Source organism: Polypterus senegalus, chromosome 6 (assembly GCF_016835505.1).
Source record: "Polypterus senegalus isolate Bchr_013 chromosome 6, ASM1683550v1, whole genome shotgun sequence".
NCBI lineage: Eukaryota > Metazoa > Chordata > Cladistia > Polypteriformes > Polypteridae > Polypterus > Polypterus senegalus.
This window is the reverse complement of record NC_053159.1, coordinates 593,952-608,172: the sequence shown is the minus strand read 5'-3', so window position 1 is coordinate 608,172 and position 14,221 is coordinate 593,952. Positions and strand designations below refer to the sequence as shown.

Sequence of the window (14,221 nt, the reverse complement as noted above, 5' to 3'; positions counted from 1 at the left end):
GCCTTCTTATTTTAGGACATCTTGTGGACATTACGTAAGTGACCGCTTAATAGCAAAGATGATTGAAGAGTATGTCAGTGTCCAATAAGCACATTAGTCGGTTTAATGCAGTGCACTCTCTAATGCTGCTCGTCTCAATGACCATCAGTCTGTTATTATTTTTGTTCTCTCTCTCTGTCATTTAATGTTGACAACACCTTTTCATTTACAGACCTATTTCAAGATAGAGCATGTCTTACTGTATTTCTTTTAATTGTCTGCTCCTAGCAATTCAAATTCTTTCTTTCTTTCTTTCTTTCTTTCTTTCTTTCTTTCTTTCTTTCTTTCTTTCTTTCTCTATATATTTATATATTTTTCCTTTCACTGTCCATTTAATATCTACATGTAAGTTTCTGTGAACTCATGTCCCACTTTGTGCTGCTGGTACAGAAAGAACGCTGTGTCAAAGCGCACAAGTCGGTGTCTCTGGATGGACTCAGTCCTTCAACTCTGAATTTCTTACTGTGCTGCTCCTTATCGGAAGGTTTGGCTCATCGACCTTCTCGCCTGTTATTGCTTCTGCAGCAGCAGCACAAAGTGGACAACAGAGATGATTTACATACTACTGGATGTCAGCTTCGTAAAAAAAATGGTAGTCTTCCTCATTAAGTTACTTTCTTTATTTCTTGTTTTTACCAAATGATTTTAAATAATGAAAGATTTAGAAGCCTTAGATTTGATCTTTGTGTTTTTCCATCAATGAACAATAGCAAATGTTGTAAATGATGTAACAAATGCACCTGCATATATGCATAGAGAGAAAGTAAGTAAGTAAGTAAGCATTGTCACTCACAGAGCTGAAAGTATCTCACTGATATTGACCCATGTAACCCAAGTGTGTGTTGTCCCCAGTGTTGATGTGTCCACTTCTTCCCCTTTCAAAGTAGAAGAGACTATAGAGGTACCTTCAGCAGCAGACGAGCAAGAGGAGCCGGCATCAGCAGCTCTTGTTCAGCAAGAGCCACGGAGGAGAGGGGAGGAGGCTGAGAATGAGCCTAGTGCTGCCGTTGAGCACTTAAAGCAGGCAGAGCTAATAAGGGAGGCACAGGCTCGGCCCGGCCCGCGGGCAGAGGCAGCTAGTGACGAGTGTGTGCGAGCAGAGACGCCCGACGGGAGAAGCGGCGAGGCAGGGGAGGGTACATCCCCTCAGGAAGGTGTGTCTTGCAGCCACTTTGAATGGCTTTTCTTTATTCAAAAAGAAGTGTTTTTTTTTTTAAAAGAAAAGGGAAAGCTGCTGCAGCTGTGTAGTTCTTGTCATCTCAGACTTGTAAGTAATTGTGGATCGGCCGGTTCCTCCTATAGGATCTGCCTGATGCTAAGGGACTGATTGAAAACGTGTGTGTTTACTGATGTTCCTCTGTGTACATGTAGACATGTAGATATGTAGATATATAAAGTGCATATACATACTGTAGATGTCTAGATACATTTCTGTCAATCCAGTGGTAAAGAGTGTTCTCAGTGCTGCTCCACCAATCATGAGCTGCTATTGTAGCGCACCACTAATGCTTCTGCTGTGTCTGCGACTCTCATTAGCTTTCAACTCATAGCTTGCTGTGTTTTTGCCAGCTACATTGCTGATGAATTTGCTGACGTTTTTTGGAATCACCTGCTTTCTGCGTTCTTTTATACAAAGGCCTTCTGATGTGTTGATGATGATGATGATGATGATAATGACAATGTTATTTGTTTCCCCTAATGGCTTCATTTCTTTCTTTGGTTTATTATTCTGATCATGCATATGTTTATTGCTGCCATTCCATTGTTTTCCATGTCCAGACACCAAACTGCCTTTCTTCAATGAAGATCCAGTAGCCACTCTAAATTTCGTTGCTGTAAATCTGAGTCACGCTCTTACATTAGCGTTGTTCGTATAATCTAAATGCATCTGGGTATGACGTTAATCTGCACCCAGCCCTGCAAGCCGGTCCTCCAACTTCCAGGACAACTCGTGGGATGGTGGCAGGATCGGCACTGCAGCCAACCTCCCACTGTCCCAGTATGGTGCGGAGGTGCCACCCGCTGCACGCGGGTCCCAATCTGGGCGGTTCAGCATGTGGCGGGTGTGCCAACGTGCTGTAATCGGCGTGTGCTCCCACCCTATCCTATATGTTTTTGTGGGGAGTTTTTAAAGTTTCTGTTTTGAAAACCGCTGGTAGATTTCTGTCTGTTTTACTGCACTTCGTTAGGACAAACAAGTCATACAAATCAAGTGTGCTTATGTCATATCCTGGTCCTAGAAAGCAGCTTTATGTTCCTCGTTTCTGCATTCTGACAAATTGCCAAAACTTCTCCAGTCGAAGATCAGTTAAGGACAGCACACTTTTACACTGACAGCATCACGGGTGGAAGTACAGAATCACAATACTGGCACACAATTGGCCTCGTGCTACAGACGTCCTCTTAGAAAGAAGTTAGTTCATTTGAAAACTACTAAGTCAGGTCCAATGTAGCGCAGCATGTTCGACATGTTCGAATGCCTGCTCTGAATTGACTTGCTAGTACTTGAGAGCACAGCTTCATTTGTGTTCATCCAATGTCGTTGAATGCTGCAATAAACGACTTGATTATTTCAAATAGGAGAATTATTAAAGTGGCTCATTTATCTTTCTCTTACACAGAATGAGAAAACTAGTGAGTGTACAGAGAAGCAGTGGGAGTATATAAGTCAGATTTTCGCAGTAGTAGAGACATAGCTATTTACGTAACGTCCCAATGAGAGGAACCAAAGAATACACCGATGTTTGAATTCAATGGTTTAGATGATTTCTGTATTTTTCCACTTGTAGCTTTGCCACCTGATCCTTAGAATTTCGAGATAAACAGTGATAGTAAAAGTGATTCTCCACATTTATAGTAGACAAACGTTGCCCTTTGATCTCATTTCCATTTATAGTGCATATTTAGGCCTGCATATGAGCACACGGGGTTTACGACTTGTCAAGAAAGAAACCTTCAGAAGACCAACAACAAACGGCAAGAAACAAAACCTTCTGTCCAAAGAGCGTTGCTGGAGCTGTGGGCACCGACTGTGGGCACCGACTGTAACCCAGGCCGTCCGCACATGAGGCACCTCTTTGGGCCTGTCACCTTCTAGCGACACGGCATGTGGTGTGGCAGGGATGGCAGTGTACTGCTGACCACCGTGGTCTACACTGGAGGGTGCAGGACGAGATGCTGTTACCCTTCAGCTCTTCAGTCCTCTCCAAATGAAATGTCAAGAGCTCTCACAATTTGCCACGCACATTCTTTGGACCCTTTAATACTGAGGCTAATGTGTGAATATCTTTGAATATAATACAGATAGATTGGTTTGATTTATACTTTGTTGTATTCTAATTACACTTTCTAACATACTAACAAGTAACATTTGAAATGCTACATGTATTGAAAGCTGTCAGCAGCTGAAAGGTCCTTCTGTATAAAGGAGTCCCAAAGCCCCCCTGTTTGTTCATTCATGCCCAGCAAATTCAATCCAGGAGTTCACCCTTAGACGTCACATGGCCGCTAACTAGCCGTTCTGTTTTAACACTGGCGACTTCATTATGTTTGTGATCGAGGAAGGACCCGTCAGGTGAAACAGATAAACTAAGTTACTCTCAGCAAGTGAGCTCCCCAGGACTGAAAGCCTTTTTACCACAAGTGACGTAGATTTTACAAAACAATTATTTCAAAGGAGACTTCATTTTTCCAAAAATATGCCATTCACTGAAGTCAAGAAAAGCATGCAAGCATAGTGACGATGGACCAAAGCTGTCACCGATTGAAGTCCAGTGCCTTGCAGTTCTAAAGTCGCCGTCCTCCCTGGCTTATGTGGCTGCTCTGTATTCATTCATTTGGTTGTTCATTCTTGCACTTGGCAGCTTTGCTCATTTTCATTGGCATTCTGCTCATTTTTGAGTTGTGTCTGTATCGCCGTGTTGTCATTCACTCATGCCTTTTCCTCTATGTAAAACTATGCATTACTGTTGGAGACCTGCTCTTTATATATTCAATGACTTGTGCGTACCACACAAGACTACTTTAGATTTGCTTACAGACGTGAAGATGGATATGCAGAGCCAACATGGGGGAGGCACTGAGCAGACCTCTCCTGTGACCACAAGTCAAAAGGATATTGAAAAAAGTACGTCAGCTCCCCCAGTGCAACCAACACTGGAGGTTAAGCCCTCTGCAGGTCCTGAGAAGGAAAGCAGTGCGGAAGACTCTCCGATTGCAGATGCCGCAGTTACTTCACTAAAAGAAGCCCCATCAGTCATCAGTCCTGCCACAGACAAACCAGAGGTGACTGCTCCCAGTGAATGCCCAGTAAGCGTTCAAGAGAAAGATTATGACGAGGGAGCAATGAAAATCAAAGTTACTGAGGGTGCAGCTGAGCAACCGCTTGTTGGTCTCAAGGAAACTTCCCAAACCACAGATAAGCCATTCGCACCAAGTTCTTGTGAGTCTAACAGTCTCGAGCTACAAACGTCTGAAGTGCAGAGTGAGAAGAAGACATCTGAAAAGACTGATGTATTAGCCATGGGGGAGTCAGACGTTTTGCACGAAGCTCAACCAGGAGCACCCGATCCAGCTCCAAAAGCTGAAGATGCCGTACTTTCATTCTCCAAAGCAGCCGATGAAGGTTTGTCTTTCAGCACTCGTGTGGACAAAAGCAAGGACGGACAAGAAGCCGAATTGAAATGCAAGGAAATGTTGTCAGGAGAAGCAACAATTCTAGACACAGCAGAAATTCCCCAAGAAGAGGAGAGCATGCTATGGACTTCTGATCAAAAAATGAAGTCAGCAGAGCACAGCGAGGGGGTGACTGATCCCAAGTGTTCGTCATCCTCTACTGAGAAGGAAGATGAGGATTTAATACAGCCTACCCCAGCATCAAGTAAAGAGGATGTTAAAGAAGATAGTCACGTTGAAAAGCTAAAGGAATGTACAGAGGGAGCGATGGAGGCTCCCTTGCCAAAGCTCGGGCCCGCTGATAAAGAGTTATCTGGAACTGACGTTCATCAATCACTCTATGAGAAAAGTGAGCCATTCAGCAGCTTAGACATGCATCTAGAAACCTTTGAGAAAGACAAGTCAGGGATGTCTGCATATTTTGAGACTTCTGCCATGAAAGAAGAAGACGAAGATGACGAAGACGACTTAAAGGCAGATATCATTCCAGGAGAGGGGTATTATGAATTAAGCCATGCAAGGCAGAGCTCAAGGCCACCTTGGGTTAACGATGACCTTCCCGTCGAGTGCACAGTGAGCCCAGAGCTGCATCCGTCCAAGGACACCCTCTCAGAACAACAGCTCAGCTACAGCACATTAAGCCACAGCCAAGAACTGGAACCAGAAGAGGAAATGGCAGCCATTCAAGAGGAGCTGAAAGCTCTGCCAGTGATTGAGAAGAAGAAGGACGATGGCCGTTTGACTGTTGGCAAGTTGTCTCTTGAGCAGCGTAGTTACTCCCTCAACATACCCATAGCCTCACTAGAATCTCTAAACCAAAGCGGAGGTCATGGGCGACCGAAAACCTTTTCACCGCTGGCCTCTGATATTCTGTCTTTCACTAGTGGGAGTTTAGATGAACCGAGTGAGTACCTCCCAGTGACCACTCCGGCAGTGGAAAAGCAGCCGGTCTTCCCCCCTTTGATTCTGGAAGACCAGTCATCAAGCTTAACTGCAGCAGAAGCTGCTTCAGAGATGCAGCCAAGTCCCCAGGCACCAGAGTCACCTGAGTCACCCTTGCAGATGAAAGACTTTTATAAAAACGGCACAGTAATGGCGCCTGATCTGCCAGAAATGCTGGATTTGGCAGGTACAAGGTCAAGGCTGACATCTGAAAGCACGGATTCGGAGCTGGTGCGAAGAAAATCGGTCCCGGCTGATGTCCCAGCGCTTGTAGGAGATACCTTGGCTCAGATGGGCTTAATAGACATCAGTCAAAAGACAGCCAGAAGTGTGAGTCAGCTGGAAGAGATTGGCTACTGTGTCTTCAATGAGTATACCGGCCCCATGCCTTCACCTGCTGATGTCCACAGTCCAATGGATTCACCCCCCCAGATCTTTACTACCCCCGTTTTGGAAGAGGTTAGGCAAGACGCTGACAAATGTCTGACAGTGCAGGATGAGGAGGCTGTGAAGGAAGACCACCAACAAGTACCAATTACTGAAGAAGACAGAGAATTGTTACCTGGTCAGACTGAAGAAAAATTGGAGACAAAAGTGAAAGATGACTTGGAGGAAGCCCCTTGTGATGTCAAGGGCAGGCAGCCTACAGCCGAAAACGAAGGCATGGGTGGCAGTGTTGAAAAAGAACAGGAAAAGGAACCTTTTGCGGTAAAGTCTGACTCCGAAGCCTCTATCCAGGTGCAAACATCCCCACAGGTGGAGGAGCAAGCAGTACCAGTTCCAGAAGTTGTAGAGAAAGACACTGCGCAGGATGGCATTTCACCAGCTGCCTCAGTACCTCCACTGACAATGAAAACTGACTCAGAGGAGAAAGGAGCAATGGGCCCGGATGCAGAAAACATTGAGGCACAGTTAGATCCTGCCACTAAAGCGGAAACTGGCACAGAGGTCATATCGGAAGAACAAGAAGTAACTGGTGACACAGCAGGAACCTCTGCCGAAGCCCAAGACGTACAAGAAATTAAAGATAAAATGAAAGAGAAGCCAGATTTGGTGCATCAAGAAGCGTATGAAGAAGCAGATGCTGAAGATGCCTACCAACTTATGGGCATTCTCGGCTCAAATAAGGACGAGACTCAAGCCCCCTCAGTTATAAAGTCCGTGTCAACTGAAAGAGAAGACAGTAAGGCAAAGGAGCCAAAACTATCAACTGAAGAAATACCTGCAGAGCAAGAAGCAGCTGAAAAAGAGTTGCCCACCGTGTTGGAGCAGGAAGCAGAAGCTGCTCCGGCGGCCATTAATGCAGCCTTACAAAGTCAAGAAGCAGCAGAGCATCTTTTCAAGGAGAAGGACGAGTTGGAGGATGAAAAAGACTCCATAGAAGTTGGCGAAGAGCCTGAAGAAGTAATCGAGGAAGCACATGAACCTCTCCATGTTGAGGAAAGCCCTGAGTCACAGAATCTGGAAACAAGGGGCATTATTGAATCGGTTGTTACTGTAGAAGACGATTTCATTACCGTTGTCCAGACTATTGATGAGGGCATTGAGTCTTGCCACAGTGTTCGGTTCTCTACATCAGCTGAGCCAGAACAACTGCATGAGACTCCTGGAGATATGAATGTTCAGCCAGATGAGGAAGAGGAAGAGGAGGAAGAAGAAGAAGAACAAGAAGAAGAAGAACAACAACAGCAATTACCCATTAGAAGTGCCGAAGAAACCTCAGTGGTCCCTTCCACCCCAGAAAAGGAACAAGAGCAACTAACTGAATGCAGGACAGAAACGTATGATGACTACAGAGATGAGACTACCATAGACGATTCCATCTTGGATACTGACAGTGCCTGGGTGGACACTCAAGGTGCGCTTTCATTTATTACCAGCCTTTTCAGAGATAAGATACCTTATGATTTTCACAGCCTAGTCTTGTTGTCTCTTAATATTTCTTTGGAAGCAGAAATTGCATGATGACTAATGTGTCACTTGGTGGCCATCATGATGGCTGTCATAGGTTTCTAGAAGGTTCAGTGCATGCGACTGTAACGCTGGATAATAGCGGGCGGGATGGTAAGATGCAGTAAGAGCAAACGTAGCCATCCTGTCCAAACAGTAAGAGGTCCAGCCTGCTGCCCATCCTCACAGCAAGTGCTGGGATCCCTAATGGACAGGAAGTGTGTAATGAATTGTCCGTCATCTTATAGCATTTCGATTCCTCTGCAGTAGTTTTTGCTATTGACGGTATATTTACTTTTCCGGAAGGAATCGATGCACTCGATAACATTTTAATATGTCTTTTGAAAGGCTAAATACGTGCAGCTATAAATTGCCTTGTGTGGGTGTGAACCATTTGTGACTACTTAACCAGCACCGTCCGACAGCAGTGTTTCTGTCCATAGCCCTCCCATGAGTCTCGTGTTTTGCTCCTTCTGAACTGCAGATGACGACAGGAGCATCATGACTGAAACGATCGAACCCATTCCCAAAATGGAGAGCCCTGAAATTAGGAGGCCCTCCGTGGAAAAGCACCCTAAGGACAAGGCAGTGAGTAGGGGGAAGGGCCGAGTGTCCACTCCTGAAAGGAAAGCAGCCAGGAAGGAGCCGAGTTTGGTCCCAAGGGATGACACAAAGAAGAAAAAAGGTTCCTGAGACCGGAGAATTCTTGATGTCATCATTTTGTGTTCATGTTGGTGATCACTGGAATGAGGGGGTGCTTCTGTTTTGGTTTTTTTTTGTTACTAAACATTCGTTTTTTTTTTTTTTTTTTTTTTTTTTTGTATTCCTTAGTCATTAGGGTGGTAGCCATTTTCTTTATGTCACACCATTTTTTGGGGGTGGGCTGTGATTCTGATTCAATGAAGATAACCCTCTTCAATCTGAAACTTTTTTTCCTAGAAGAACCTACAGCCTGTGCCGTTTATTTACAGCTTTGATGAGCTCCGCAGCTTCCGCTGTTCATAGTGCTTGATTTTCATCTTTTTCTCTGCCCTCTGGTTATATGCTGTTCTGCTGATGAGACGAAAGACGACAAAGAGCTGCACTTGTGAGAACTTTCAGCTGATCAGCCCACAAAGTGCAAAGGATGGGAATGGCGTTATGTTGACTCGCAAGTGCTTTAGAAAGCCGCCGTCTTGTGGATCAGCTCATGTGACACTGTAGCCACGATAAGTACACAATGATGGAGAGCTGCCTGGCATGAACTTCCTTCAGGCTGGCCCCACTCCATGGCCTTATTAAACAAACCCCTTGTACATGATGGCTGCTGCTGCTGCTGCAGTTGATCAGCTGCTACCTCTCCAGCAAAGTCCAGGGACCTGCCTGCTGACATTACATAAAAGTCCTTTTTAGCCTGAAACTTCTCCAGCCATTTATATCCATCAGTAGGTCCGAGGGTTGCCACCATGACAGGCACAGCTCGCTTTTCAGCCACGGCTTCTTGCTGTTGTCTCCAGCATGAAGTTCTTGAGCAAGTCCATTCAGTCTCCACGTCCACAGGAGATGGGGTGGAAGTTAAACCTACCCTTCCTTGGACACCCATGCAGTCCCCTTTGCACTCCAGCATTTGCCTCACCCACCTGTACTGGTCCTTTACTAAGAGGAGATCACATGACAGATGAGCACCTGTCTTTAAAATGGCGTGGTAAGGACAACGCAGTGAGGCCAGTTTTGTGTTAAAATGTGCTGTTTGATATTTGTAATCCATGATTAGCACAAAAATGTAGAAACGGGTGACCCGCCCATCCACTGGTGCAAAGTGCCAATGTACAGCACCCAACCACAGCTCTGTCCACATTTCCACACCTGCCTGTAAGCCTCTCCCATGGTCGACCCCAGGAGCAGGGGATCGAGAGAGAGAGACCACCCTCATTGAGTAACCTGGTACAGAATCTGTAGCTAGCGCTGTGCAGTATGTGGCTGATCATGCCAAGCTGGTACGTAGGAATCTCTGAATCTCCTACAGGTGCCAAAGCCCTTTGCCCACCATCACAATGGCATTCCATGTCCCAGAAGGCAGGCTTCATCATTAGAGTCTAATGAGACTCTCCCCTGCATGCCCGTTGTCTGACTGGATTTGTGCCCAACTTCTTCCCTTCGTCTCCCATGTAGTGGGACCAAGACGTGACTCCATGCGCCTTCTTCATGTTGAACCCAACTTCCCCAGCCATGAGGAGCTTGCGAGGTTCTCCTTCATCTGATCTCCCTAAAGACCTGTGACAGCAGAAGAGGCAGGCAAACCACTGCAGCAGATCCGTGTCATTAGAGATCATAACCCACCATTAAAACTGATTGTTTTGTGTGTATATAAAAATCCTACGTCATTTTGAACTTTCTGTTAATGTTTTATCGGTATAAATTATTAGGCCTGTCATCAAGGACAAATAAAAGAGTAAGGATGGACAGGTATGACAATGTGACATCTGAAATGCTCTTTCTGTGATCTCATTCTTCTTTAAAGTACAGAATCACAATAACAAACAACTCGTTTCTGAGTGTCACAGTTCACTACACTGACTGCATGAGTATTTCCTGTAAATGAAGTAGTAAGTTACACATTTATGTAAAATACTTAATTGTACAATACATAATTGTTAATAAAACCACACAGGTCGATGAAATAATGGCACACCCATCATAGGCAGGACTCGTTTTGAGGCGTCAATGTGGTTTGATTTGCTTCAAGTCCGTTTCAAATCAGTTTTCACATCTTGTGACGTTGCCAGAATCACATAATCTAAGAATAGCAGCAACATGTAGCACGGTCTGTTTTAAATTTAAAACCATTGAATTAACTCCACCAATTAAAGGCCTAGACTGATAAATAAACCAAACACTGTGAGAAGATAACAAGTTAAACTTGTCAGCCATTGTCACCGTAATGCAGGCCTTGCCTTGTTTGCAGTGCACAGCAGAGGCAGCTGCTCACTCGGTCGTCAGTGACAGTGGTGTCTGTCCGGCCACTAAAGTCTCCAAAATGTCCGAGTGAACTGAAGTCGCTTTGCCTAATTTCTACATGCGACAGTAGACCTGATTTTTTTTTTACACAGTGTATTCAGGATTATTTCATCCATCCATCCATTATTTATCCAACCCGCTATATCCTAACTGCAGGGGTCTGCTGGAGCCAATCCCAGCCAACACAGGGCGCAAGGCAGGAAACAAACCCCGGGCAGGGCGCCAGCCCAGCGCAGATTCAGGATTATTTTGAAGATAACATAAAAGTATCTTTATTGATGGAGCCTGCAGAATAGAACTGGCTAATGGCCGTCCACCTTCTCCGCCTGCCTCAAGGACTCTAACTGTGTGTCATTTACATTAAAGACGTGTACCGAAATACCATGCGCTGGCAGGCCTCCGGTCTGAATTAGGGCAGAAAGGAGTGCGGGTGACCTAACTAACCAGGGCTGCATCACTGGCACACATTGGCACACATTGGCTAACCTAAAGAAAGGGTCTGACGAATCAGCACTAATGGAAAACTGGTTGCAGTGTGGGGGTTATCTGCATTGTGTCATCAGCCATTGTGTGTCCTGTTGTTTCCTTGCTCTGTCTGACTTTATCTCTCCTTCTTATAGCAGTGTTTAAGAAGGCTGAACTTACTAAAAAATCAGACACTCAGACCCGGTCTCCATCTCGGAAAATCATTTTAAAACCAGCGGTCAGATACCCTAGGCCAGCTCAGCACCACCCATCTGCTAAGCGGAAACCGACAGGTGAACTTTATGAATTCAAAGCAAAACAATCTGCAATGTGGCTGGCAAACATGGACATCCGGATCTCATTGCTGGCCTTTCTGTTTTGTTCCTTTTCAGCTTGTTCTGTGTGCCTTTTCTGTGGTCTTTGTTAGAAAGCTCTGGGCTGCTTATTGTATTTGCATTTCTTTCTGTAGAGTTTTCTTCCAAGCTTTTGTCATTTGTAAGTGATTCTGCCTTTAGTTGCTGAATTTTGCTTTTGTATTTTGTGGATGCTTTGGCTTTTTTAATTGCATCTTTTTGTTTGGCAGCAGCCATGACCATGCTTTGGAATGGATGCATTAAGGGTTTGCTTGTGCACGTGGTAACCTGGTGCAGCATCTGCCTGTCTCTTTATGTGTTTTTGGATGGGCTTTGCTGTGTGCTGGTGAAGCAACCTTAATATGTTTTATTTTGTTATTAATAAAGAATGTTGTGTACATTAAAAACACACCGACTGGAGAATGCGAGTCTCTCCACGTATTCAAAGCAGTTCAGCTCAGTAGGTTGACAGATGGCTTCAGGTGTGCTGTGTGCAGCTTCGTAACAACTGGGAGTCCAATGATAAGGACTGTTACGATGACAATAGAAGCAGCCTGTGGCCATCACATGACAGTCACGCCCTAGCAAATGCAAAGCTAGTCTACCGAATGGGATAAACGAGAGAAAGTGAGGATTGACAAGTGAAGGTCCTACACTGTGCGCTATGTCAGCGACTGCATCTGACACTCACATTTGTACGTTCACGGTGTGCAGGTAAGAGTTCAATCACTCGATACATGCACTACACCTGCCAGTGCCCTCCATATCCAGCAGATCTTTGCATGTCCCTCTCGCTGTGTAGCCTGAAACTGTGCTGTATACGGTAGACGTGTGTGTGTGTGAGTGTGTGAGAGTGTGAGTGTGAGTGTGTATGTGTAGCGGTATTCTCAATGTGCCAAACCAAAGAGCACGTTTGGTCAGTTCCCTTTCGTTGAGCAGCTTACACATGCTTGTCTTGTTGGCCTGGCCACACTAGGATTACATCACTTGGTTCCCTGCCTTGTGCTCGATTTGATTTTCTCAGCGCTCATTCTTCTTCTTCTTCTTCTTCATGAAGTCTCAGATTTTAACTTGACAAGTTTTTTCTTTTCCAGCTGTGGCTCATGTTGAAGGTCGGCAGCCCCTCAGTGTTGTACAGCAGCCCAAGGACAAGATCACTGTGAGTAAATGTGGCCGTCTTGCTCCCTCCTTTCCTAAGCAGTGGCTGTCACCCAATCTGAAGTGCATGGCCATTAATATTAATATGACCAGGCTTAGGCTTAGGTTAGTTTGATTGATTTTTAGGAGCTCGCACAGTGAGTGTGCTTTGGCTTATGTGCACTTCTTTTTGGGATCCCTGTGCCACACAGTTCTACTTCAGATGTGTGTAGTTGCTCAAGATATAACTACAGTTGTTTATGTGCAGGCATGTGAGCGTCAGACTCGTCGGTACAAGGCCGAGGTTTCAGACTGGACAGTCACCACGGACTGCAGCCGATTGATTGATCTTTATGTGGAGTTTAGATGTTATCACTTCTCCTCATCTTCAGATCTTATATCTTTATAACACACTAAATTATCATTTATAGTTTGATGTGAAATGTTTTATAGGGAACATTATCATTTATTTTACATATACAACTACATTAGTCAAGATACTTGTCAAATATAATCCGTTTTATTCATTTCATCTTACTTGTACCTGTTGTGACAGATAGGGGGCACTATCGCTCCCTTGAACCCTTGTCCAAGATGCCAGACACCAGATAAAAGTCCTAAAGTATGGCTTTTTATTAATCAACAGTACACAAAGCACCCTCTCCTCCACAATACTCATTAAATAAATCACGACCAATACAATAAACAATTCCTCCACTCCCAGACGCGTTGCCACCCTTCCACCCAGCTCAGCTCGCCGTCTGGGAGTTCCCAAAATTCTTTTATAGTCCCTGACCCGGAAGTGTTCCAATCCCCAGTCCATGTGATCTTCTATCACTTCCGGGTCAGATCCAAAGTCCTTTTCTTCACCCCGGAAGCACGTCATTCCCCTTGTCCATGTGACTCGGACGTACTTCCGCGGCGTAAAGCAAGTAAACGTCGTTCCTCCCTGCAGCGTCATCTAGTGGCCCCCACGGTATCCAGCAGGGCTGTGTATAAAGACTCCAATGTCCACGATGCCCTGCTGGTCTTCAGGCCACCTCCATGCTGCAGGGAGAGCTCCACCTGGTGGCTTGGGGGTATTGGCCGGGATGAATGGCCGGCCGTACACCACACTGTCCTCAATGTAACAACTAGAAACAGAAACTGCAATCGGATCATTTAATGAAGAATTGAAAAAACACGATAAACATGTAAACCAACCCAGTGGCGTGTGACAGCCAGCCATTTTGTTAGCTCCATTAATGTGGTTGACGTTTTAATCATCACATTCCTATATTAATGTACAGTATGTGTGTTTTATTGTTCTGCTGGTGTGTCCCATGCAGTCTTTTTCTTTGGAACAGCCGCATTTTAATTTTTTTTCCTATTACCATATCAGGGTGGCATGCTGGTGCAGCCGATGGCTCCAGAGGCCTGGCTTATGTACTAAAGCGTACCGCTACATGTTATTCTGTACATTTGATGTTTGTTATCTTCAGTTAAATTCTATATTTCATTTGGACTAACTGCAATGAGTGCATTTTCTTCTTTTCCAAGCCCTACTTTGTATTTTTTGCTTGTATTTATTGTTCCTTTGTTGTACCTCATTCATTTTTGATTTTTTTATGTCCAATTTCCTGCTCCATTGTCTGTTTCCCTTTTTGCTTCTGTCTAACATTACT

General features: G+C 44.9%; 1 protein-coding gene across 14 annotated transcripts in view; it reads left to right on the top strand.

The window, feature by feature from the left end:
- Positions 1 to 14,221, top strand: part of LOC120530706 (microtubule-associated protein 2-like) — a 126,134-nt gene that overhangs the window by 95,888 nt on the left and 16,025 nt on the right. For 9 of the 14 annotated variants that reach the window (XM_039755170.1, XM_039755161.1, XM_039755160.1 and 6 more), the window contains 5 exons: positions 924 to 1,193; positions 4,079 to 7,513; positions 8,090 to 8,290; positions 11,223 to 11,360; positions 12,515 to 12,579. In XM_039755170.1, coding sequence (XP_039611104.1) covers positions 924 to 1,193; positions 4,079 to 7,513; positions 8,090 to 8,290; positions 11,223 to 11,360; positions 12,515 to 12,579 — 4,109 coding nt within the window. The remainder of the gene's footprint in view (positions 1 to 923; positions 1,194 to 4,078; positions 7,514 to 8,089; positions 8,291 to 11,222; positions 11,361 to 12,514; positions 12,580 to 14,221) is intronic. The other 5 variants (XM_039755169.1, XM_039755163.1, XM_039755164.1 and 2 more) reach the window with 4 other exon arrangements.